The 26,081-nt window shown below is 43.6% G+C and overlaps 1 protein-coding gene across 1 annotated transcript; it reads right to left on the minus strand.

Moving 5' to 3' along the window:
- Positions 1–291: 291 nt before the first annotated feature.
- On the minus strand, positions 292–11,292 carry LOC102915285 (sialic acid-binding Ig-like lectin 5). The gene is made up of 9 exons (XM_006986149.4): positions 11,101–11,292; positions 10,670–11,038; positions 10,229–10,507; positions 9,998–10,045; positions 7,136–7,384; positions 6,747–7,049; positions 6,360–6,456; positions 5,898–6,033; positions 292–3,718 (listed from the first exon to the last, which is right to left on the minus strand). The coding sequence occupies exons 1-9, from the start codon at positions 11,135–11,137 to the stop codon at positions 3,527–3,529; spliced, it is 1,710 nt and encodes a 569-aa protein (XP_006986211.1). The 5' UTR covers positions 11,138–11,292; the 3' UTR covers positions 292–3,526.
- Positions 11,293–26,081: the final 14,789 nt, after the last annotated feature.

Raw genomic sequence — 26,081 nt, forward strand, 5'->3', positions numbered from 1 at the left:
GACAGCCCTGCCTTAAAAGGCAGCAACAATTTTAAAAAGGACAATACTTTTACTCCAACAAATTGGGAAATCTAAAAGAAATGGATAATTTCTTAGATACTTGTCAAAGTTAAGTCCAGATGAGATAAGCAACTTAAACAGAACTGTAACCCCTAGTGAAATAGAAGCAGTCATTAAAATCTCGCAACCAAAAAAAAGCCCAGGGCCAGATGCTTTTAGCCCAGAATTATATAAGATTTTCAGAGTTCATGCCAATATTCATTGAATTATTCCACAAAATAGAAACAGAAGGAACATCAGCCAATTCATTTTATGAAGCTGCAGTTACCCTAATACACATAAAGACCCAACAAAGAGAATTACAGACCAATTTCCCTTATGAACATAGACACAAAAATATTCAATAAAATACTTGCAAACTGACTCTAAGAACACATCAAAAAGATCATCTACCACAATCAAGTAGGCTTCATCCCAAAGATGTGGGGATGGTTTAATATATAAAAATCAATAAATGTAATCATCATATAAACAAAATGAAAGTAAAAACCACATGATCATCTCATGTCAAAATCCAATATTCCTTTATGATAAAGTCCTGGGGAGATTAGAGATACAAGGGACATACCTAAACATAATAAAGACAGTTTACAACAAGCCCATAGCTGCATTAACTTAAATGGAGAGAAACTGAAATTAATTCTACCCAAATCAGGAACAAGACAAGGTGGTCCACACTCTTCACACATATGCAATATAGTACTTGAAGTCTTAGCTAGAGCAATAAGACAACTGAAGGAGATCAAGGGCATACAGATTGGAAAGGAAGAAGTCAAAGTATTTTTATTTACAGATAATATGATAGAATACATAAGTGACCCTAAACATTCCACTGGAGAACTCCTATAGCTGATAAACCTTTTCAGCAAAGTGGCTGGATACAAAATTAACTCACAAAAATCAGTAGGGAGAGACAACTAGAACTGAGGGGCGGCAAAGAAACCTAGCAGTAGAAACTTCTTCAAATATATGAAGGCAATCCTAATGAGGTCTCCAAAGAATGGGGAGACAGAGTCCTACCTGGCCATGTCTTGTCATCAAATGAAGCTCCCAGTACCAGGACTGGGTTGCATCCAATTGAGTTGTTGGTCAAAGGGGTCCCATGAAAATCCCCAAACAACTCAGACTCTTGCCAAGACAATAGGTTGTTCCCCCCAAACTGGCAACAGGCCCCATTGTTGAAGACAACATCTACACAACTCATTGAACATGGAGCGGTTGAGCTGGTGCCTACATAGAACTTTCACTCCTTTGTTCTAGTGTCTTTGGTATAGGAAGGTACTCTGCAGGCTATCAAAAGAGAAACATAAACACCAACTCAGTCACAAACCCTTTGCCTTACAATGCTCTCCTACCTGCAAAATACGCTAGGGAAACTGACACAATTGCAGGAGTAACCAATCAACATCTGATTTGACTTAAGGCCCATGCCACAAGATAAAACTTACACTTGACATTGCCTGGGTGATCAAGAACCAGAGAATAGATAGCCTAGAGACCTAGGGTAAAAACCAAATACTACTGGTCTTTAAAAATGGTGAAAAATGACTCCTAATGATATTCTGCTATATGCATAGATCAGTGCCTTATTCAGCCATCATCTTCCTCTTGTAGAAGACAGGAACAGATGCAGAGACCCACAGCCAAACAGTATGCAGAGAAGGAGAGACTTTGAAACAAACAGCTCTAAATGGGATATCTCCATCAAATTTCTTCCTCAGATCTCAGTGAATCCTGTGGAAGAGGAGGTGGGAAGAACATAAAAGCCAGGGTGGATGGAGGATACCAGGAGAAGAAGGCCCTCTAAATCAACTGAGCAAATCTCATGTAACTTCACAGAGACTGAAGCAGCAAGCACAGGGCCTACAGGGGTCTGCACCAGGTCCTCTGCAGATGTACTATAGATTTCAGTTTAGTCTTTTTATAGAACTCCTGAGTGTGTGAATGAGTGGGTCTGATTTTTGTGCCTTCTGTTGGTTTGCCTTCTCCAACATTTGGTGATGGTTTTTGTTTTATCTTATTGCATTTTATTTTGTCCTGTTTTGCTGTTGTCTCTTAGAAGCCTGTTCTTTTCTAATGAAAGACAGAGATGGAGTGGATCTGGATGGGAAGAGGGGTTAGGAGGAACTGAGAGGAATAGAGGGAGCAGTAACTGTAGTCGGGATACATTGTATGACAAAAGAATCTATTTCTGCTGTTCAATAACCAGGTTTCCAAGCCAGAGACTCCCAAAGAGCCAAACCCCAAGAGCAATGAGGAATGCCAATAGGAAACCTTAAGGACTCCTTGGAAACCTAAATCTTTCTGTGCCCAATTCCCAGGACTTCTGAATTTATAGTGTAAAGTAGCACATTTTTTTAAGTAATTTCAAATTTTTAATAAATGTATACATTTTTTCAAAAAACAAAAAAGAATCTATTTCCAATAAAAGAGGGAAAAAGAATCCAGTTCTAATGCCAAAGATGAGTTCTCTTTTTTTCTAAACCTCATGCCAAGGACCTAACACTATGTGTCTGGATTCTGTCCATCCATGTTACATTCTGTCACACATGCATGAGATTCTATTTCTACATCCCATAAACATGGTGTAATTTGTTTGCCTCGCTTTCTTCTGGTGGACATTTGGGTACATTCCATTGCTTTTATAGGACCCGAGATCAAACAGATTAGGGTCTCAGACCTAGCAGGCAACCCCTCTGCCACTGACCTTCATCCCCAATCCTTCCACGAACAACACACTTGTGTAAGTCTGATGAACAGCTGTATCTTGTGTTTTCAGGTCTGCAGTTGTGAGCAGAATTGCTGCACAATTTGGCAGTTGAATCATATTTATTTATCTTTCATTGACAAGCACGGATTGATCATCTTTCTGTATGTTTGCTGGCCACTCCCATATACCGTTTTGTATTGGATTGTCTGCCACTTGTATTGATTTGTGGAAGATCTTAGTTTTATTCCTTGTAATTGATAGTTTTTCTTGGTACAGTAGTCTGGGCTGGCATCTGTGTGATCTTTCAGAGCTTGCAGAACATTCAGTCTAAGTCCAGTCTGAGGTACATGTAGCTACCACACAGTCACACTTCAAAACAGTATCACTTTAAGAATTAACATATGTTCTTTAAAATGTACAAGTAAAATTCAAGTATGTAATAGAGTCAGAATGTTCCTCCCACTGCTGAGGCGACATAGGCAACACAAGCAACAGACCGTGAACACTGTGGGGTTTCTCCTTGTCACACCACATGAATAGGACCCCACTTTACAGAGGAGGAAGAGAGGGCACAGTGAGGAAAGGTGGCTTCTGTGGGAATAACACTGAACCTGGACTTGAACCCAGGAGTCCTGTCGCCCTCATGCCTTCTCCTTCAGAACCTTTGGTCTGGAGGGCACCCGTCTCAGAATCTGCCCTAACACGCGCTGTCCTTTCCGGACTCCAGCCAGTGCCGGGGCGCGAGAGCACGGAGGGTCAGCACTTGCGGAGCTTGAGCTCCGCGTAATCAGACTTGATGGGCTCCGTGTTCTGAGGACGCCGGGGCGCCAGGCCTTGGAAGGAGAGGGAGGCATAGTGGAGTTCAGGCTCATCCTCCAGGGTGTGTGGGGCTGCGGAGAGAGGTGGCTTCTCTTTCTGGTTCGGTGACCCTGATGCATTCAGGTGACCCTGGAACCCAATTAGAGAAGGGCAACAGTGAAGACTTTGCAGACGGTGGCAAGAATTACCAAAGGCACTTGGGGCTTAGCCGGGCGTTTGTTCACTTGTCTGCTTTTCCTGAGTGTTCGCTCCATGCTTTCACTCACTCACCTTAACTTTAGTGATGTGTGAACATGAAGATGAACACGTGTCTACACCCCTCCTCTACAATCTCCCAGTGGGTGCCCATGCGCACATACACCTACATACACAGCACTTGCGATCAAGCCAGGACTTTGCACAGAGTAGGCAAGGGCTCCAACAATAGCTCCACCCCGTTCCCAGCTAATTTTAAGGGTCTCACCGAGTCTTCACAACCCCCTTCTTTCCCACTTTATGGATGTGAACATAGTCTGGTCCAGGTTAAGTAACTCACAAAAGACTGTCAAAAACAAATGCAGGGAAAGCCAGGTGTAAATGCCAGCAATCCCATCACTTGGGAGACTATAGAAGGACGACTGTGTCTGGGGCAAGCTCTGGCTCCACAGTGAGTTCCAGAACAGCCTGGGCTACACAGGGACCCCAAAATGTACATAAGTGAAATTTGGAAAACAAAATGAAAACTTTATCTAATTGTAATCTGTTGGGCAGAAGCAAGGAGTTACAGTGAGCTCTCAAGAAGCTAGGAATAGACCCACTCTGCCCTGGTGGGGCTCACAGTATGTGGGAAGAGCAGGGACAAGCCTGAGATTTCAAGAGGCAGGTGATGGTTTGCCTGTCAGAGGCAGGGATATTTTAATGGATACATGGAAGATGTACAGGCTCCATTGAAGGAGAGATCAGGAAGCATCTGCCCATGGAGTCTGGACTTCATTCTGTAGGTCTTGATGTTAAATATGGTGTGAGTCACATGTAGTACATGTAATGTAAGGGAATCTTCAGGGGAGATGTGCTGTGAGAACAAAGTATACACTAGATCTGAAAGGCTGAGTACCCCAAATTAAGAATGTGAGTGTGTCAATAATTTTTACATTTGGTTATTGATAACAATTAGAACCACAGTCACTTGGTTGTGTTGTATGGAATGAAATTTGATGTTATGTGCTTCTGCTTGTAATGTGACTAATGAAGATTTTATGTTATACATGTGACCAACAGTCTATTTCTTTTCTTTTTCTTTTTTAATCTTGAAACTAAGTCTCTAAGAAGCCCAGACTCTCCTGCAATTCCCCATGTAGCCCAAGATGGCCTCAAACTTTACATTTTCTTTTCTCATGCTTCTCAAGTGCCAGGAATATAGGCATGTGCCACCAAAGTCCAACCTCCTGGTGTTTCTGTCTCTGTCTGTGTCTTTCTTCTCTCTGTCTGTCTGTCTGTCTGTATCTATTCTTCCTCCTCCCCTTTCTCTCTTTCCCTACTGGGGATGGAACCCAGGGTCTCACACATGCTAGAAAACTATGAGTGGGCTGCATCCCAAGTGCCTCACTGTTAAAATTCTGGGCAAGCATTCCTCCTCTGAGCCACACCCCAGTCCCAGCTGGTTCTAACCGAGTGCCCTGCCCTTCAGCTACAACCCCAGCCCGTCCATCACTGGTAGATTCTATGCAGGCATTCCACTTCTAAGCCACATCCTCTGTTTCTCACTGATGGATGCAAGGCAAGTTCTCTACTGCTGAGCCACATTCCTAGCTCTTTCCACTTTTGATTTTATTCGGATCTCATAAGTTACCCTAGTAGGCCCTCAGCTCACTTGGTAGTTCATGCTGGCCTTGTACTCCCCATCCTCCTGCCTCAGCCTCCTGAATGCTGGGATTATAGGTCTGCCCCACCACGCCCCACCACGCCCCACCACGCTGCACCACGCTTCACCATGCCCCACGTGGCATTCTATTTCTGTTTAACAACATGTATTTGGACTGTAAGGACCAAGCAGAACTCAACAGCTGTTTGGAATTCCTTCATGAAAGTTTACTATGGGCTGATGAAGCCAGTGCTGAGGCCCAGGGAAAGGCTGTGAAGACTTGACAGGAAGTAGCTACCTGGGAAGAGCTTTGCTGACAAGAACAGTAGGCAGGCCTGGGTAAATACCTGAAGCAGGAGATGGAGGTAGGGACAAATGCCAGGTCCCCAGCCTGCAGCTGGAGAAGGAAAGTTGAATGTTGGAGAGGCATTTGGGGAAACAGAAGCTCAGTATTGACGTGCTGGGTACCTGGTTGGGGTATCTTAAAGAAACTCTGGATGAAGTCATGCTTGAACCATTTATGATGGAGCCAGGGCTCTTGGCAGGATGGTTGTCTTCCACGCTTGCTACTTTCAGGGCTGACTTCTTCCTGAGGAACTTCATTCTGGAGAAAGAGATCAGTTTTCTTTTTTGTTGTTGTTGTTGTTGTTGTTTGTTTGTTTGTTTGTTTGTTTTCCCCATCTCTGCTGGATGGATTTTCGGACCAGGGAAGACCAGGTACAGAGGCTTGGGATGGGGCTATTCTGTGGATTAAAGATCCTCATAGGTGGGACTACATGATTTGAACAGACTCTACACCTGGCCAAGGTAGCAAGAGACTTCTGCTAACTCTGGCCCTGGGTCACTATCTTACTGGGCTGAGTTTTAGAGATTCTCTAAGCAGTCTGCAATCACTACATGAAGCCTTCACCAAATGGGGCCACCACTCACATGAAGTAGATGAGGCAGAAGCAGAGAGCAAGCAAGGCCATGAGACCAGCTCCTCCGATGGCCCCTTGGACCACTCCTGTACTGGTTTCTGATGTGTCTGTTAACAAGAAAGAGCTGGTGTGATGGAAACTCATCCTCTCAAGCAGTCATCTTAGCATCCAACCTTCTTTAGTCCATTATTTGTAAGAATGCCCATTCCAACTCTGGTTTAGGTCCCTACTTCCCCATGGGTGAATGTGACTACAGCCTCCTGTCCCCAGACCTCCTACAATCCAACAGTAGGAAACCACGAACGTTAGCCCCAGTTTAACCGAGCCAGCCCTAATTTGTTCACTTCCAATGTCTTGTACAATCCAGACAGAAGTCACCCCTTCCCCCACACATTACCCTTTGTGACCTCTTGACCCGGCAGCAGTAAGATAGTGGCACTCTGAACCCCATTGTCATTCCAAGCCTCACAGCTGAGTCTGTGGCTGGCACTGAACTCCATGCTGAGGCTCAGGTTGCTGTTGGCCCATGGTCCTGTGGAGCTGGAGGTGACCCTGAAGGAGACATTGCTGCTGTTCCCCTCCAGCAGCCCCTCCCCCAGCCGCCAGCGCAGGGACGGGGTGGGCCAGGCTCTGCAGGAGCAGCTGCAGTGCAGCCCCTCAGCTTCCCAGGAGCAGGAGGGTGCCAGCAGCTGTAGAAGGCCTGGGGAGTGGAACACGAAGAGAGGCATCAGAGGGGCTCCCCAGATTGTGATCACAGTGCCACACGCCCATTATCTTCGAACTCACTCCTTACGCTGAGGTTCACAGAGGCCTCCTGAGCACCCAGATTGTTCTGAGCTCGGCAGACGTATTTTCCATGGTCCTCCAACTCCACCCTCGGCATCTGCAGTTCCTCGGTAGAGAGCTGGAGGGGCCTCTCGGTCAGGCGCTCCCAGCTCAGCACAGCAGGGGGGTTGCTGTCGGCCACACAGACCAGGCTCAGGGACTCACCTTCTTGAATATGCAGAGATGAGCCACTGTGCAGGACTTGAGGTTCTGTGGAAGCAGAGAGAAGGCCGAGGGGGTCGCAGAAGGCTTTGCCTTTCTTCTCCTTTTCCCACCTCTGTCTTTTCTCTTCTGCGGGCTGATGGCCTCACCCCATAAAGAGTGAAGACAGAGAGCATCTCTTAGAAGTGTGAGGTCATCAGAACCACCTTGGGTTTCATTCTTCTCTGCCTTACTTGCCCTGGAGAGTTTACCCTTCTGTCTCTCAAGAGCATCTCACTAAGGCCTGCCTAACTCAACTGTGTCAGAGGAGCTCACAGTCCCGGGGGCAGGTGCCCAAAGCAGGTGGCACAGTATGGTGGTGAGTTTTATGGTGGACTTGTCTTAAAAGCCCAGGGAGATTATCAGGACAAGGAGGTCTTCCAGGAGGAGGAAGGCTGAGGGAGGATGTGAAGAACAGCGGAGCCAATGCCACAGTGTTCTGCCCACGGTGAGACAAAATCACCCTATGCTAGCTGAAAGAAAACTAAAAAGTCCCTTCATCTGGCAAAAAAAACTCTCTTCAGATGACTTTGGAAATTATCGCAGACCAATAAATACAACTTATTGATATTATTATTATTATTATTTATGAGAGAGGGTCTCATATACCTCGGGCAACTTCAGACTTACTATGGAGATGAGGGTGAGTGAATTTCCAAGACTCCTGCTTCTGCCTCTCAAGTGTTTGGGTTATAGGAATGCAATTACCATGCTAGGTTTATGCAGTGCTGGGGATCCTGCCCAAGGTTTCCTGCACACTGGGACAGCTTCTGCCAACTGAGTCACACCCACAGCCCATAAGTAATACTTAAACACTGTAAGAGAGACTCAGTTTCTTGAGAGAATAACGTGAATGAAAACTACAGTGACTTCATTTGTGACATGAGGGAGCGGGGTGTGTTGTAAAGAGAGAAAAACATTGTTCCTGGGGATATGAATAAGACAAAGTCCATGGTGTGCAATTTGGCAGTGTGTGTGAAATACAAATGATCCTTTGTTCTGGAATTTTCTTCCTTAGGAAATGATTTTGTGGACATGGTCACAAATGTAGAGTTTTCATGTAAGTCACTTATTGAATAAAAGTCAAGGAATGCCAGTTTTCTGTCAAGAGAGAAGACGGTAAACACTTTATCCTATCATTAGAAAACCATAGAGTTACATATATGTGTGAAGGAGGAAGTCTCCAAGAAAACTAAGTTTGAAGGGAAAAAATTAATTCAGTTACTTGCCATTGACTGACACATGTGTCATGACAGTGTGGGTTTTGATCATGAAGGAAACCATAAGGATAATTAAGAGTTAAGTTTGTAGAGGAAGCAAGAGGTGAGACTTTAGACAACCTGGAACACCTAAGGTAGGCTTTATTCAATGCCAGAGGGCATCTCCAGATCGGGTTACACCATGATCAAGGATCAGGACTCAGAAATACAATGATCAGAGTTCAGGACAGTGCAGGTTATGTGCTTCAAGCTGGGGTTTTGAGGACAGGAAATGGGAAGAGAGGAGGATTAGGAGCAGAATGAGGAAGTTAGCTGCTTCCTCATAGACAAGCTGGTTCTGAAACTGTCGGGGTCTGTTTTCTTTTTTTGCAACCACTGAGTGTCTAGGGTCAGGATCAGCTGCTTTGCTTCTGCAATCACCAAAGAGCAGGTTTCTTGTAACTTTGAGTTCAGTTTATGGCCTTGGCTTTTGGGGAGAGTTAATTTCTTTAGTAATCTCATTAACAAAGGGTCTAAGGTGTAGCTTAGTGATATAGTTCCATCCTATATAAATAAGTAAATAAGAAAGAAAGAAAAAAATGATAAAGTTGCAAAGTAGTGTGTGAAGAAGGTATGTGTTTCTCCTCCCACCTGGTGTGTGTGTGTGTGTGTGTTTAAATGTGCATGCAACACTATCTGTGTATGATCAACTGAGACAGGAGAACATTAGACACCAAGAGCTTTTAGTATTAATTTTTTATATGGTCAGAATTACATTGCATTAAAATCCATATATTGGAGCCCCAACCACCAATATAATGGAGATGTTTGGGAGGTAATTACGGTAAATGAGATCATAGGATAAAGGTGTCGATGGTGGAATTAATGGGGCTATAAGAAGATAGCAGAGTGCTTGTGTAGTCTGTTGCTGCTGTTTAAAGAGAGGAGTAGAGAGAAGACCATCAGTAGCACAGGCAGGGTGCCCTCCCCAGGAGCTGGCACCTGGAACTGGAGCTCCTGTCCTTCAGAGTTAAGGAGCCTGTTTCTGCTGTGTAAGTCACTCCCTCTATCATATAACAGAGGTTGAGGCAGAATAAAACACGTCTCACACTACATTTGACAAAAATCACCTCACAGAGAGGAAGGGAGCTGGGAAACAGGCCAGACTCGGGTGCTAAGGGGAGTGAGGGCAGCCTGGGAATGAAGACAGTCCTGGCACTGGAGGCTGCCACCTGTGTCTTGAGAAAGACAGAAGCCATGGGCATTTGGGGTAGAGTACAGCGTGTGGGTGAGCGGTGAGTGTGGATGCCATATCACCCCCTTCCCCATCCTGAACCTCTTCCCGCCTGAGCTCCAGAACATCTGCTTATCTCTGTGGGCAGCAGTCCCTACACCCACCCCAGGGAGGAGAGGTTCCCCCTACCTGTGTCGTCTCCCCAGGACGCCCTGATGATCAGCTTCTGTGGAGCATCTGGGCAGACAGATAGCGTCATTCTCTTTTCAGAGAGGAGGTGGCTGCTGGCATTTCACCCCAGGGCTCTTTTCTTCTCCCACACTCCTGGCTTTCAGGATCCACCAACCAGTTCTACCACCTCCATCCCACACCCTTAATATCTCTTCCCCAGGGACCCAGGTATCCTTCCCTGGCACTCACAGGTGACAACGAGCTGTTCAGTCCTCTCTACTGTAACACCAACACCAGGGAAGGTCACCTGACAGGTGATGTTGGTGCCATGGTCCTGGGGCCTGGGTATGAGGTTCAGCTCTGAGGAGAGGGTGGTCCTGGGGCCCAGGGAGGTAAGGGCAGGTGACATCCAGGAAAAGATGGGGGGTGTCCCCTGCTCACAAGCCCAGGGCAGAGAACAGATCAGTTGGGTGGAAGTGCCAGACACCAGGGTAGGTATGACTTGGAAGTTGGGGGTCTCAGTCAGAGCTGGACAGAGAGAGATAGGGACACAAGACATGGTGGGGATCACTATGTGTGACTCTACTTCAAGCCAGGCTTCTCCCCCCGCCCCCCACCAACCTCATTATTTAGTCTAAGGGCACCCAGAGGCTTTGGAATAAGGACCTGCACACATATCTCATCACATACCTGTCACACGCACAGAGAGCGTATTCCCAAAACTGTATTTCACATTTCCGGCTCCATCCAGCCTGAAGAAGTACACTTGTGTGTCACTTCTCTTTGCGTCTCTGATCTCCAGGGAGCAATTTTGGGTGTTTGGTCTCCCCATGAGATGGAATCGACCTTGAGCTTCCTTCTGTACTGATCGATTTGGGTCATTTGTAGCCACTGGAGAGTCGCGGTTTAGATTGGCCCCCTCCTGGAACCAGTAGCCAAAGACAGTACTACTGGAAGGGGGGTAACGGACTTGGCAGGACACAAAGACGCAGAGACCCTCCTGTACCATCACTGAATTAGTCACCAAGAGCTCATAATCCTCCGTCTTAGCCAGGCACCCTGCAAAGAAATGAGAGTTATCTTGGTTCTGTTCCACCAGCCCTGTCGCTATCCCTACTCACCTGCCCAGAGCAGGGACAGTAGCAGGGGCCAAGGCATCACACAGTGGAAGGTTCTGGGCTCCTCTGGGTGGTCAGAGAAAGGAGGCTTGATCAGTCTGAAGTGGGTCCTTAGGTGAGAGTGATAGGCTTCCACGTCACAGGACTGAGAAGACGTCCCCCTGAGAGCCCAGGAATGAGGACAGAGAGCGACTGACCACAGAGGAGGAACTTTCTACCCACAGGTTATCAGAGCTGTCAAGGCCCTTGGAGAACAAGCACTTCCACTTTTCATGTAGGGTATCATGGGAGCCACAGTCAGTGAGGAAGACCCACCCTCTGCTCCTGAATCCTATCTGTAGCATTTGTTTCTCATTTGTCTTTATTAAGAGTCTGATGGACCTCATGCAAATATACAAATAAAAGTAGAAAAAAAAAGCCCTTAAAAAAAAAAAGAGTCTGATGGTCAGAGATATGGCTCAGCAGGCAAAGGCACTTGGCACTAACCCTGATGGCCTGAGTGTGATCCCCAGGACCCACATTGTGGAAAGAATGAACTGACTCTCAAAAGTTGTTCTTTGACCCCCACTTGTGCATGGTGGCACACTCATACCGCAGTGGGCATGCACATATACACATAAAAATAAATGTAATAAAGTTTTTTTAATGCATAAAGAGGGGGAGATTGGGACACTCACTGCCTAAATAACTTTCCTATTGCTGTTATAAAATATCCTGACAAAACAACTTAAAGAAAGATTTATTTTGTCTTAGAGTTTGAGGTTACAGTTTATTGTGGTGGGGAAGTCATGATGGCTACAGGAGTGTGCAATGGCTGGCCACATTGCACCTTTGGTCAGGAAGCAGAGTGAGAAATGAAGAATGTTCTCAGCTTACTGTATAGTCTAGGATCCCAGCCTATGGAATGGTGCCACTCAAAGTGGGTGGGTTTTCTCACTCAACTAACCTACTCATGATAATCACCCCCTGGCATGCTCAGAGGCCCATCTCCAAGGTGAGTCTAGATCTCAAATGTACAACTGAGGTTAAACATCACAGACATAGACACACTCAGGACATCCACATGAGGACATGGGGAGAAGATTCCATCTGTAGGCCAAAGGGAGAGAAGCCTTAAGAGGAATTTTTCTTGTAAAAATGTTGATCTAAAACTTCCAGCTTCAGTACTGAGAAAAATAAACATGTTGTTGAAGCTGCTCAGTGTGCGTGTGTGAGTGTGCGTGTGCATGCGTATACGTGTGCGTGTGCGTGAGCGTGTGTGTGTGTGTGTGTGTGTGTGTGTGTGTGTGTGTGTGTGTGTTAGTCAGGGTTCTCTAGAGGAATACAATTTTATGTGGGTAGTCCAACAATGGTTGTCTCACACTAGAAAGGCCAAGACTCTGGTAGTTGCTGGTTCACAAGGCTGGGTATCTCAGCAGTTCCTCTGAAGGACTGGAGAATTACTGGAGAGCTGCTGGTCCTCAGTCTGTACTGAAAGCTTGAAGAAACTGGTTCTACAATCAGTGAAGGAATGAAGCAGCAGCATGATGCAGTTGGGAGGCCTCCTGTTCCACACAGGAGATGGGTGAGCCCATGAGCTCACACCACCGCCTCACATTGGGATCTCAGTGAATAGATGGGTTCTGAAGACTCTTCTCTTGGTAAAGGGTATGTGTGATGGGGTACAGATGCTCCTCTTCTGTTTTGTTCCTCAGCCCCAAGTCTTAAACCTACTGGCTTTGTCAATACACACGAGTCTTCTCTTTGGCTGCCTCTTGTGTTACTTCTGAGGTTTATCATTGGGCTTAGAGAAAGGAGAAGGAGGTGAGTCAATGCCATCTTCTCTGGACCAGAAGTCTGCCAGCACCCTGTAATGAGACCACCCCAAAGTAAAATATAGTCCAATGGCCCAGAGCTCTACTTGCCATCACTGATTGGCTGACACACACAGGGCACAGACAAGGAAGGGCATACATTTTCATCCACTAGTGGCTCTTGTTGTTGTAGGGTATCCACCGGAGAAGACGGCTCAGACATGGATTTAATCCAATAGGAAGACACCATTAGCTGGTCGGCAACTACACTGAATATTGAGGATCCTAATGTAGCCCTGAGCCTTTCTCAGGGTGAACTTTTAAACACAAAAACCATGTGCTGGGGTGACATACTTCAGTTAACAATAACAGCTACAAACTACAGAAGCTAAAAAGCAAGGTTAGTACACTTAGAGACTTCCCAGGAAGGAAAGAATCCCCAGCCCACGTTTTACAAATACACCAAATTTACTGGCATAACAGCTGGTGAACTGCCCAATGCTAACAGCTCTGAAGACAGAAGCATGAACACACACACACACACACACACACACACACACACACACACACACGTGCAGGAGTGAGGCATAGGGACAGCTCCACGTGGCACCAAAACACAAGGGTCTTTTCTAGTTTCTAGCTCTACAAAGCCCAGGGTTCACCGTGTCTTTGCTGAATGAGTAAATGAATAGATGCTAGATTCAGTCCACCCAGGAACCTCCCCCTGCAAGATTTAGTTCACCTAAATGAATTAGGTCTTTGTTTTCATTTTGGTAAGTGGTGCTAAGGGCTGAGTTGTGTGGCCTGAATATTTCCATTATGGAGTCAGTTATGTTAAGGTCTGGGGGCCTGTTACATGATGGCTGTGAATCAACTCAGCAAGGCGCTTGCTCTATCTACCTGAATGATTGACCATGTATTGGTCCCTTGTGGCTCCTGATTGGTAGCAGAATAGGGGGCCAGCCATGTATGGCTGCTGAGTAAATTAGGAAAATATCACTGCTGGGAATCCAGGTCTATGCTATGGCCTTCTTCTAGCCTGTGTGTCTGGTCAGAGCTTGACTGGCCATCCCAGGGTGCCTGACCTGTTAGTGAATCTGACAACAGTCTGTGAGGAACCTGGTTGGGAATGAACACCCTGGCACCAGGATATACAGAGATCTCCCAGTCATTCAATGTAGCCAGTGCGTTGTTGGACAATGCAGGAGGTCCCCAAATGCAAGGTCCCTTAAGAGCTTCCTACTGGAAAGTGTGCACTGTTAAACTCAGCACAAGTCTCTCTCAATGACCTCAGCTTGGTATCTGCACATCCTTAATCATCATCACTCACCTTTTCATCCTATCACACTTCAGACACTTGATCACCATGATATCACCAAGATACCACCTGGTTATCTTGTCACCTCTCTGTCATCTGGTCAGTCTATCACCTCTCAGTTGCCTGGCCAGCATGTCACCCCTCAAGTCACCTGCCACATGCAGAGATATGGCTCCTGTAGTAATTAAACCTTGTGGCTCCCTTTGCATCCCCACAAAAGGGAAAGGAGCTTGCATCATCCCTCTGTATTTCCAATGTCCAGTTATTACTCTGTGGGACCCAGGGCATGTGAAATTGTCCCTGGATCTCCTTTTGAACTGATCACTCCGTGTTGTTTGTGACCACTAGAGAGTCATGATCTTGTTGACCCCTACATGAAACCAGTATGCTGAGATATGGCCAGCACTAGGGTTTAAGTAGGAAAAGAAGAATGTGAGGGCACGAGGATGCATAGGCTGCCCTGCTCTGTACCAATTTTTGTACTTCCAGCATGTCTCCATGATAGCTTTCCTCACATTTTGTATCAAAAAGAGGGTCTGCTTCGAGTGCCCAGGCTATCTGCTCACACCTAGGACAGCAGTGTTGAGAAGGGCTCCTGGCTCCTGTGACCAGAGTGACCAGAGACAGAAGGTCACACAAGGAGAAAGTACTCAAGAACCCACTGAAGCTGGAAAGGACCCAGAAACTCCAGTTCACAAAAGAGGAAGCACAGACCATAAGGAGCTGGAGCTTCTGCTCTCTGCACAGGCCTGATGGCAAACATCAGGGATCTACAGAGAGTTGGGTAGAGAACATTTCCTACCTCATCTTACAAACTTACAAACAATACCAGTATTGGACTTGAACTAATATGAGAGTTGGGGTCTTCCTATTTAATTATTTTGTTATCTAATTTAATGTGTTAAAACAAAATCTTTAAACATGATCATCAAATGCTTTGATATTTAACCAATTCTAACACTGTTTTTTGGGGGGAAGGCGGCTGTGTGTGTGTGTGTGTGTGTGTGTGTGTGTGTGTGTGTGTGTGTGTGTGTGTGAAGGTCTTGTTATCTAGCCCAGGCTGGCTTTCGACTCCTGGTACCCTGCCTCAACCAGGTCCCTCACAGACTGTTGGGTCTGTATGAGTGTTAGGGATAGGGGAGGCTCTTAGGTGAACTAAAGATTGCAGGGGGAGGCTCCTGGGTGGTCTGAATGTAGCATCTATTCACTTACTCATCCAGGAAACACACTGAATTCTGGGCTTTGAGGAGCTAGACACAAGAAGAGACCCTTGTGTTATGGTACCCACCTGGAGCTGTCCCCATGCCTCGCTCCTACACACACACACACACACACACACACACACACACACACACACACACACACACACACACACATCTATCTTCAGAGCTGTTGGCACTGGGCAATTCACCAGCTGCTATGCCGGTAAATTTGGTGTATTTGTAAGGCATGGACTGGGGATTCTTCCTTCACAGCTGTTCATTAGTGCTGCTCTGAGTATGTTGTGGGTGGAAGCCGTATGGAGCCCTCACCATGTGTGTCTTTACTTCCCTCCTTGCTTCTAATCTACATCTGCCAGTCAGATAAGCATCAGAAGGTATTACATTGTCAGCATGAGTGGACTGTACAGCAAAGTGTTTGGTTCAGCCCACGTGGTTCTGAATTCATCACAGCATTTGGTGTTAAGAGTTGAAATTTTCATTTCTAGCCTTTTAGCCAGTCTAATTGGTATGTGCTGGTGTCTCATTACAGTTTTAGTCTGTGATTTCATAATGGCCATTGGTGGTAAGCTTGTTTTAACACGGCTGTTACCCCATTTTATCTCCTCTGTAGCAAGGAGGTGGTTTTGCAGTGGTCATGTGTGGTGATATTTTGTCTATGCTCTAACAAACAAAGCTTGCCTGGAGATCAGAGGGTGGAGCTAAGCCACTAGTTAACCATAGAGGGCAGGCAGTGGTGGCACACACCTTTAATCCCAGCACTTGGGAGGAGGAAGCAGGAAGATCAGGAGTTCAAGGCCACCCTGGGCTACATGAGATTGATTCAGTCTAAAAGAGAAACAGAGCCACTCTGGTGGAAGCTTACACCTTTAATCCCAGCACTAGGGAGGTGGAGACAGCAATATAAGGTAGGAGGAGACAGGAGCTTCCCCTTTCAGTCTGAGGATTTGGTAGAGGTAAGAAGTCTCTCTACTGGCTGGCTGCTCTGCTTCTCTGATCTATCAGCTTTCAGCATTTACCCCAATATCTGACTCCAGGTTTTTATTGTTAAGACCAATTAGAATTCATGCTACATCTGGTGTCCAACTTTTGGGGCATGAATTCATGAAAAAGCTGCTTGCCTGTGGCTTTGCAGCCATGGCACAGACTGGAGCTGCACGTGGCCGGACTAACTACCCTGCCAACTAAGATTTTCCTTTCTTTTGGCCAAGCCTCTGAATGAGTTGGGATTTTTTTGTTGCAGCCTATCTGCAGCAACTCCATAGGCTTTGGGGTTCCAAAAACCACAGGAGTCAGTCACTTTCACACATTCCCCTATGCAGGCAGCTGGCTCTTTGGCTTCTTCTCTCCTGGTGGGTTGTGGGCTTTCTCTGGACTTCCTCCTTGGGCTGCTGCCACACTAGGTAGCTGCCTTGAAAACTGCTTGGGCTTCTACTATTCTACGCAGAGCAGTCAGCCCCACATTTCACCATCATCTGAACTGTCATCATTGGCAGATTTGGTGAGACAATTGGGAATTCTTAAAGGGAGGAATTAGTTAAAAGAGAGAGTTTTTTTCTACATTAAAAAATTGGAAACACTATTACAATGGAGGGAGTTAGGTCTCTGTGTGATAATACAACCAACCTTAGTTTATCCCAGTAACCTTACAGGGACTGTCAAATAATAGATATCCCCCAGACTGTGTAAGAGCTGAATGGACTCCTGTGCAAATGTTAGATTTGAGGAGATTCAAGGAATCGATAGTCTCATATAGAATGCATTCACCTTTTCTGAAGCAGAAGTTAAACTTGTGGTCAACTTGTAATAGAATTATCCCTCAAGATTGGAGAGACTTGGTTATAGCAGTCTTGGAGCCTGGTCCTCAATTACAGTGGAGGACCTGGTGGAAAGATGAGGCAAAGACCATTGAACAGCAAAGTAAGGCTAGAGGTATGGAAATCTCCCAAGGCCAACTTTTTAGAAAGGGAGATTATGTTGATGTAGAAAGGCAATCTCTATATGATGATCACACCCTGGCTTTATGCTACACAGCAGCCTTGAATAATACAAATGGTCTTTTTGTAGTCCCAGTCCAATTAAAAATTAAAGCTGACTTTGGAGTTGGAATGTGGCTCTCTCCTTCTCTAAACCCAAGCATGCTTGTTAAAGTAAAATCCAAAACCTCTGTCTCATGTCAGAAGAGACACCTGATATGGACAGAAGAAAAGCCCAAATTTAGGGACTATTTTATTGCCACTGATCTCATGATCCTTTGGTTTTATTTTGACTCTTTAAAACTTTTCTTAAAGTATGAATATTATCTCAATATTTATAAGATATTTATATTAAACTATTTGTCATGATATTAATGGTCATATAGAATACTAACTAATTATAGAAAAAGGCTTCATCTGGCTTCCTGTACATGATTTCAGGTTTGAGTCTCTATCAGGTAACTAGGAATTAAGTTTTTGTACTCTGGATATACATAGCAAATATTGATCCTTTAACCTCTTTGAGATCTGCTGCCTATGACATTTAAAATGTTTAAGTTTTTTTCAGTGAACCATGACCATGCCTAACAGGAATATCTGAGGTCTCCAGAGGATGATGGAGCCCCACAATGATGATTCCACCAGGACTATGATAATGCCACTGCACTGACAAACACAAAAGCTAAAATTGGACTTGGACTACAAACTACTCAGGACAATTTCAAGGTGGCTAGCTGAGGTGATCTAGCCTCACAGACTACTCTAGCCAGGACTTAAGACAAGCTCTGCACTTTCCCATTACACAGAGACTGGACAACAAATGATACAGCTACCTCTTCCAGGACTTGACAATTAACCCAAATTTTTCTTTTTAGGATCCCCTAAAGATGCTGTCACCACCAGACAGCAGGAAGTAAATTTAAGAACATGATGCCTACATTTACAAGATGTGGGATGGGTGTTTTTTTGTTGTTCAATGAGTTATGGATATTTGTCATCATTTAGGGTGGTTGGTTACAAGTTATTATTGGTAATGGTCAGGAAAAAGTTGAACAAAGTGTTTAGATTCAGAGATCTTGTTCTAAAAAGAGAAAAGGGGGGATATAGAAATAGGATAAAAGGGTAGATTACTGAATCTACTTTTAGACCCCAAAAGCAACTACTAGTTTTAAGTATTTTACATTGGCTTGGATTTTACATATTGATACAAATTTGAGGTTATTTTTGTTATACTGTATATGTGTTATAGAAATGATAAGATAAAAAGGTAGATTATTGAATCTACTTTTAGATCCAAAAAGCAACTACTAGTTTTAAATATTTTACATTGATATGGACTTTTTATATTTGTTGGACCCCAAAGTTTAGGATCTCAAATGGGCGTCCCAAGAACCCAGACTCCAGTCCAGTTGATGCAATAGCACGAGGATTTATTAAGCTTCTATATAGAAGGGCAAACTCTGCTCCTAAGAGCAAGAGCCGCTTCTTACTGCAGCCCCATAAGGGCTTATAAAGGTAAAACCCAAAAAAGCCATAAGATTACAATTCCCATACAATTTCATTTCACAAGATCATGGTCTGGGTACAGAGTGATCACAGAGGGGGTACAGTTACGTCAACAGGTACATTCTTCCTGAAACCTCAAGGGGGGGTATCAAGGCAGGAGTGGAGTTTACACACAGGTCACAGTGGTCCTTCCTGGAACACCTGCAACTATCCCAGTCACAGTTGAGCACATCTCTTAACAGAAATCTCTTTACATTGTTATATGGTTGCAGGGGAGATTGAGCAATGGCTAAGTCAGGTTGCCCTTGGAACTAGATTTTTAGTTTCTCATTTCCTGGTGCTAGAAGTTTCTCCTTTCCTGAGGCTTGGGGGTGTAAGCCTGAATGACTAGGGTCTTTCATATTGATACAAATTTAAGGTTATTTTTGTTAGAACATACTATACATATGTTTCTACTCTTGTTGAAGGTATTATACCTATACAGCTCATTTAACAATATGATGTAAATTTCTAGTCCTTGAAAGTTATTATTACCAACTAATTAGGATATAAAGAAATGCAAGTCAGTAGTTAGTCATTACAATCAAACTTGTAGTCATATGAGGTATGTTTTCAAGGTCAAACAAAGATATATTTTAGATAGACAAGTTGTCTTCAAATACTTCAGAGATTTACAGAATATGGCATTTAAGATGTTCTAATAACATAATTTTTTATGACAATGAGACATGTCTGCTTCTAGAAGCACCAATCAACTTCAGGGAAGATGATGGGCATTGAAGAAATTCCATATGGAGTTTACTTTATTTGTGATAAAAGTTAGCCAATGGACAAGAAATGCCTTTGCCTTGACTGCTGACAGTATGCTGTCCAAATTGGACAAGCAAGACACAAAAGAAAGGAATGCCTAACTTTGCCAAGACAAGGTAGAATAGCTCTTCAGAATATCTTGCTTCACAGAAAATTCCATCAGTTATGCTAGGCCTGTAGTCCAAAAATGGATGCCCTAATGTTACAGAGGAACCTTGAGTAACTGTCCAGGCAGCCAGATGTTTCTGTCATTTCTCACATTTTGTGGAAGTTACTTGCTTGCACTTTCTGCTTGTTCAGGTAATATTATTTCCTTCTCTGGTCTCTGATGGAATTGAAGACTTTACAGTTGTAATTATAGTTTTCCTTGTTACCATATTCAGAAAAGAAATTCACTAAAGAGGTGTAAAGTATATATAGTTGAGAGACATTAAAAGATGGTTTTGGTAATGCAAGTTAGAATAGACAGTGAATTAGGAACAACCTTTTGGACTCACCAAAATGGGACAGATAAGGGGGTATTTTTTCTGAATTTGTCAAATGTTTATGGATTAGACCTTGTTGATGTATTTATTGCCTGTACATGTTGTATATAGTTACTGTACATAATTTTTCTTTTATTAGTTATAACTTTCTTTTTTTTTGGTTTTTTGAGACAGGGTTTCTCTGTGTAGCTTTGCGTCTTTCCTGGAGCTCACTTGGTAGCCCAGGCTGGCCTCGAACTCACAGAGATCCGCCTGGCTCTGCCTCCCGAGTGCTGGGATTAAAGGCGTGCGCCACCACCGCCTGGCATAACTTTCTTTTTTATTTTAGACAAAAAGGAGGAAATGTGATATTTTGTTTGTGCGCTAACAAACAAAGCTTGCCTAGAGATCAGAGGGTGGAGCTAGCCACTAGTTAACCATAGAGGCCAGGCAGTGGTAGCACACACCTTTAATCCCAGCACTTGGAAGGAGGAAGCAGGAAGATCAGGAGTTCAAGGCCACCCTGGGCTACATGAGATTGATTCAGTCTAAAAGAGAAACAGAGCCATGTGGTGGAAGCTCATACCATTAATCCCAGCACTAGGGAGGTGGAGACAGCAATATAAGGTAGGAGGAGACAAGAGCTTCTCCTTTCAGTCTGAGGCTTCAGTAGAGATAAGAAGTCTCTCTGGTGACTGACTTCATTGATCTATCGGCTTTTCAGTATTTATCCTGATATCTGACTCCAGGTTTTTATTGTTAAGACCAATTAGAATTTATGCTACAGTCATGGGAAATACACATTATATCATTTTAATCACCATGGTGCACAGGTGAGTGGCTTTAAGGGTGCTCACTGTGTTGTGTAACCATCACCACCATCAGACTCCAGATCCTCTTCTATGTCCTCACAGTAGAGCTCTGTGCCAGAGACAGGACACCTGATGCTATGGAACCCCAGTGCTATTATCCAAGGACCTGTGCTGAAACCCTCAGTCAGGAAATAGTACTTTGCAATCTTTGCATGAATGAAGATAAGCTGGTTTGAAGTGAAAAACTGTTGTTAGGATGCGAGTTGACTCTTGCTCCACAGCCTCAGCAGTTCACTGCCTTCCCTCTGCCTCCTGCTACTCTAAATCTCAGCCTCTTTCTGTGAGTGCTACACTCTAGGCCAGCTTCTGCTTCTGATATAGACGGGGCTGACTCTGTTAAACGGTCGGTCGTGGATTTTTAAAGTGAGAGTAGTGAGTCATCATTCAAGTATTTTAATTGCATCAAAGAAATGATCATATTTATATTTTTGAGTGGTCGGCCTTTTCTACAGCAGCCGGGTGGAGAGTAACTGAAGAGTTGATGATACTATCTAACCTGTATTTTTTATGCTAAAGGCCAACCAATGTCTATACATTCTACTTAACAAATTTAGACTCTTTTAATGCATAATTTTTTCCTTCATATATGTTCCTGTGCTGTTAATTTTCTGAGCAAACTGGTTTTTATTCATTTACTTTTAGACTGAGACAAATTCTAGATTTCTATTAGTTACTTTTTCCAATTGCCATTTAACACCAGCTTCATTCCTGTACTTCTGGCACGTGGAAATAATTTTCTGAGAAATGTTTTTTTTTTTTTTTTTTTTTTTTTTACTTGCCTTTACAAGTCACACCCAACCTGTAACCAAGTTAATAATATACTTTGAAGCCTCTGGAGCTATGCACTCATTCTGCTTACACACTCTGGACTCAGCTTACTTAGAATTGACTGACCTTTAATGAAAACAATGCAATTAATCTTACTATACTTTGGATTTCCAAAGTCACTGACTCCTACAAGCTCAGCTGAATGTGCAGCTTTGGTTTCATGTGTTCCCCCCACTTTTCTTTGGTGACTCATTCATGCCCCTGACTCAGAACAATGTATGTGTACATAAGATGTGGTCATTAGACCTGAAACCATTGTCTGGAAGCATTGGGAAAAGTGTTGAAAACAACACGTGGCCTTAGATAATATCTAGTTGTGGCTTTGTGTGCTATTCTGAGTCAATAGGGTTAGAAAAACAATTTCTTCCTTCCTGAGACTCAAGACAAAAGCTCCTCGTTCCTTTTTGATACCATGTTTACTGTGGTGTATTTGATTCAATAAATAGAGAGGATAGCCTTTGCTTGCTAAGTCAAATCTCTTCATATAAAATCAGGTTTATGGACTGGAGAGATGGCTCAGAGGTTAAGAATACTGGCTGTTCCTCCAGAGGTCCTAAGTTCAATTCCCAGCAACCACATGGTAGCTCACAACCATCTGTAATAAGATTTGGCTCCCTCTTCTGGCCTGCAGGGATACATGCAAACAGAATACTGTATATATAATAAGTAAATAAATTTTTAAAGAAAAAAAAAATCAGGTTTACAGTTGAGCATGGTGGCTCATGCTTTTAATCTCAGCACTTTGGAGGCAGAGACAGGCAGATCTCTGAGTTGGAGGCCAGCCTGGTCTACAGAGTGAGTTGTAGGACAGTCGGAGCTACACAGAGAAACCTTGTCTTGAAAAACAAAAAACAAAACAAACAAACCAATCAGGATTTCTCTTGACACTACCTTACTAGCATTTAAATCAAATATTCTGTCTTGCTGACATTACAGTTATTTGCAAAAAAAGTTAAGAAAGTTCCACATTTTGCACTAAATGTTTGTCTTAGAAGTGAGTTCCTTTTGCATATTTTTTTGCTTCTTTAAAATAAAAACTACATTTAATTATGTGTTTGTGAATCCCTTTCTCTTTCTCTTTGTGTATGTATATATGTATGTGTTCATGTCATGTTATGCACATGTCATTCAGAGGACAACTTGACAACTTGTAGGAACTGATTTCTCCTTCTACCAAGTTAATTCCAGAAACAGAATTCAGGTTGTCAGGCTTCTCAGCAAACACCTGTACCTGTGGGCCATCTCAACAGTCACTCTTTAAAAACAAACAAGCCAGGTGGTGGTGGCGCACACCTTTAATCCTAACACTGGGGAGGCAGAGGCAGGTGAATCTTTGTGAGTTCGAGGCCAGCCTGATCTACAGAGTGAGTTCCAGAACAGCCAGGGCTGTTACAAAGAGAGACCCTGTCTCAGAAGCCAAAAAACAAACAACTTCATTTATTAATTCTTTAAGAATTTATACAATGATTTGTATCATATTCACTCCTAACAATTCCCCCTAGAACTTCTTAGATCTATCCCCTCTCCCTACTTCTCCAATTTTGTGTCCTTTTTTTGTTTCTTTGGCATGGTTGGCCTGCAAGGAGTCATACACCTAAAGAAAACTGACTCTCAGGGCTGGAGAAATGCCTCACCAGTAAAGAGCACTTGTTGCTTTTGCAGGACCTGGGTTCAATTCCCAGTACCCACATGGTGACTCACAGCCATGCAATAGACAAATTCCCTTTTCTGACTTCCCTGAGCACCAGGCATAAATGTGGTACACATGCAGGTAAAACACTCATAAAAATAAATAAATCTTTAAAATGAATAGTATTGTGGGAAGCTGATTAACTTGCCTATCATTTTATATAGTTACAATTAAAAGGAGAAAAAGAAAAGTGACTCTTTCTCTCCCAGAAGCCATAAGCTGTCCAAACCTCTTGAGGGATGAGGTCTCATGAAGCCCTCCCCATTCTGTGCTAAATGTTGACTGGCTCGATCTTATGCAGGTTTTATGCAGACAACCATCACTGCTGTGCGTTCATGAATGCAGAGGTCCTGTTATGGTCAAAAGATACTGTTTTTCTCTGGTCTTCCCTCATCTCTGAATCTTAAACCCGTTCCACACCCTATTCTGAGATGGTCCTTGAGCCTTGGGGAAGGGATGTACTATAGATGTCCCATTTGTGGTGGAACACTCCACAGTCATGTCATCTCTTCAGTTTGACTAGTCAGGAATTTCTGAGTTAACCACAGTCCACTGCACAAAGAAACTTCTCTGATGAGGTCAGAGAGCTACACTAATTCATGAATAGAGAAAGAGGAATTTAGAGAGCAGTTTGATGCTATGTCCATTTAGCAAAATAATAGTAGTAGTTTGTCCCTGGGTCTTGTGAGCACCCAACTATGGATTCTTGTCCAGATTTTCAACATAACCTATGTGTGTTTCCTCCTACAGAGCAGGCCTTAAACCCAATCAGAGAGTAGTTAATCACCCCCATAACAATCACACCATTACTCAACCCATGGGCATGTGTTGCCATGCTGGTCATTATTACAGCTCACAGGATTTTTAGCTAGATAAAACTGTTGGTGACTCCCCCATGCTTACAGCAAGCTACTTGGTACCTTCCCATACTACAAAAGTTAGACAACATGGAGGAAGCTCCCTAGTCAGTACTTACTTGATTTCTTCATGTCCTATGACCAGTGTTTGTGTGTCTTCAGCAATATGGTCTAACCATCAAGTTTTGGTAGGCAGCCAAGAGCAATGTCAATAGCCTATATTGTTTTGGGGGTTTCTGGGATAACTGTGACTCCAGAGGAGGTATACCACACCTGGCACTAGCTTTTTATTTGACAAACTATGGCTTCTGGGATGAATATAATGCACTTTATAGTGTAACTCCAATTAAACTCATACACACACATACACACATATGAAGCTTATGAAATAATAGGTTTCCTTGTGGCTTTTCAAATATCCTTAATGTTAGTTATCCCTCCTCCCACCTCTTCCCTTGCTGTATGCTCTCATCCCTCTCCTCAGTTAAACTTTCCTTTCCATAATGTAGCTTTTCCCCTTTGTATCTCCCATGTTTTACTGTGTCCATTCCCTTATGATCTTTTTTCTCCTTTTCCACGAATGGTCTCTATCTACTTTCCTGGATTCTACATACTCCAAGTCAAACACACAAGTCTAAAGATTCTATGCTAAGATCCTCATATGAGTAACAATATGTAACATTTATCTTTCTGGGTCTGGGTCACCTCATTCAGTGCAATGTTTTCTAGCTCTATCTATCTACCTGCAAATTTCATAATTTCAGTTTTCTTTACAGTTGAATAAAATTCCATTGTCTATGTGTACCACATTATCCTTTCATCAGTTGATGGATGTGTAGGTTGCTTCCATTGTGCATAAAGTAGCTATGAATATGGAAAAGCATGTATCTCTAAAATAAGAAATAGAGTCTGTAATGGTTTGAATGAAAATGGCCCCCATAGGCCCTTAGGGAGTGGCACTGTAGGGGTGTGGCCTTGTTGGAGGAAGTGTGTTTTAGATATTTCTTGCTGCCTAGGGATCCAGATGTAGAACTCTCAGCTACCTCCTCTAGAACCATGTCTGGTTTCCACCATAATAGTAGTAGACTAATCCTCTGAACTTTGAGCCAGCCCCAATTAGATATCTTCCTCTATAAGAGTTGCCGTGGTCATGATTTCTCTTCACAGCAATAAAAACCTAACTAAGACAGTCTTTTGGGTATATGCTCAAGAGTGGTATAGTTGGGCCATATGGTAGATCTATCTTCCATTTTCTGAGGAACCACCACCCTGACTGCCACAGTGGCTGCACCACTTCCTACTCCCAAAGTGTGTGAGAGTTCCACTTTTCTCACACCTATGCTAGCATTTGTTTCTTAGTCTCAGTCTTTTTGACTGGGATAAGATGAAATCTCAGTTTTAATTTGCATTTCCCTCACAGCTAAGGATGGGTAAACACTTACAAAAATATTTCTTAGCCATTTGTATTTCTTCTTCTGAGAACTCTCTTCATCTCCATAGATCATTTTTAAATTGAATTGTTTGATTGGTACTTAGGATGTTTTTTTTTTGTTGTTGTTGTTGTTTGTTTTGTTCCTTGTACATTTTAGGCACTAATCCTTCATTGAATATTTTTTAACATTCTATAAGCTGCCTCTTTAACCAATTAAC

This window comes from Peromyscus maniculatus, chromosome 1 (genome assembly GCF_049852395.1).
Source record: "Peromyscus maniculatus bairdii isolate BWxNUB_F1_BW_parent chromosome 1, HU_Pman_BW_mat_3.1, whole genome shotgun sequence".
Classification (NCBI taxonomy): Eukaryota; Metazoa; Chordata; class Mammalia; order Rodentia; family Cricetidae; genus Peromyscus; species Peromyscus maniculatus.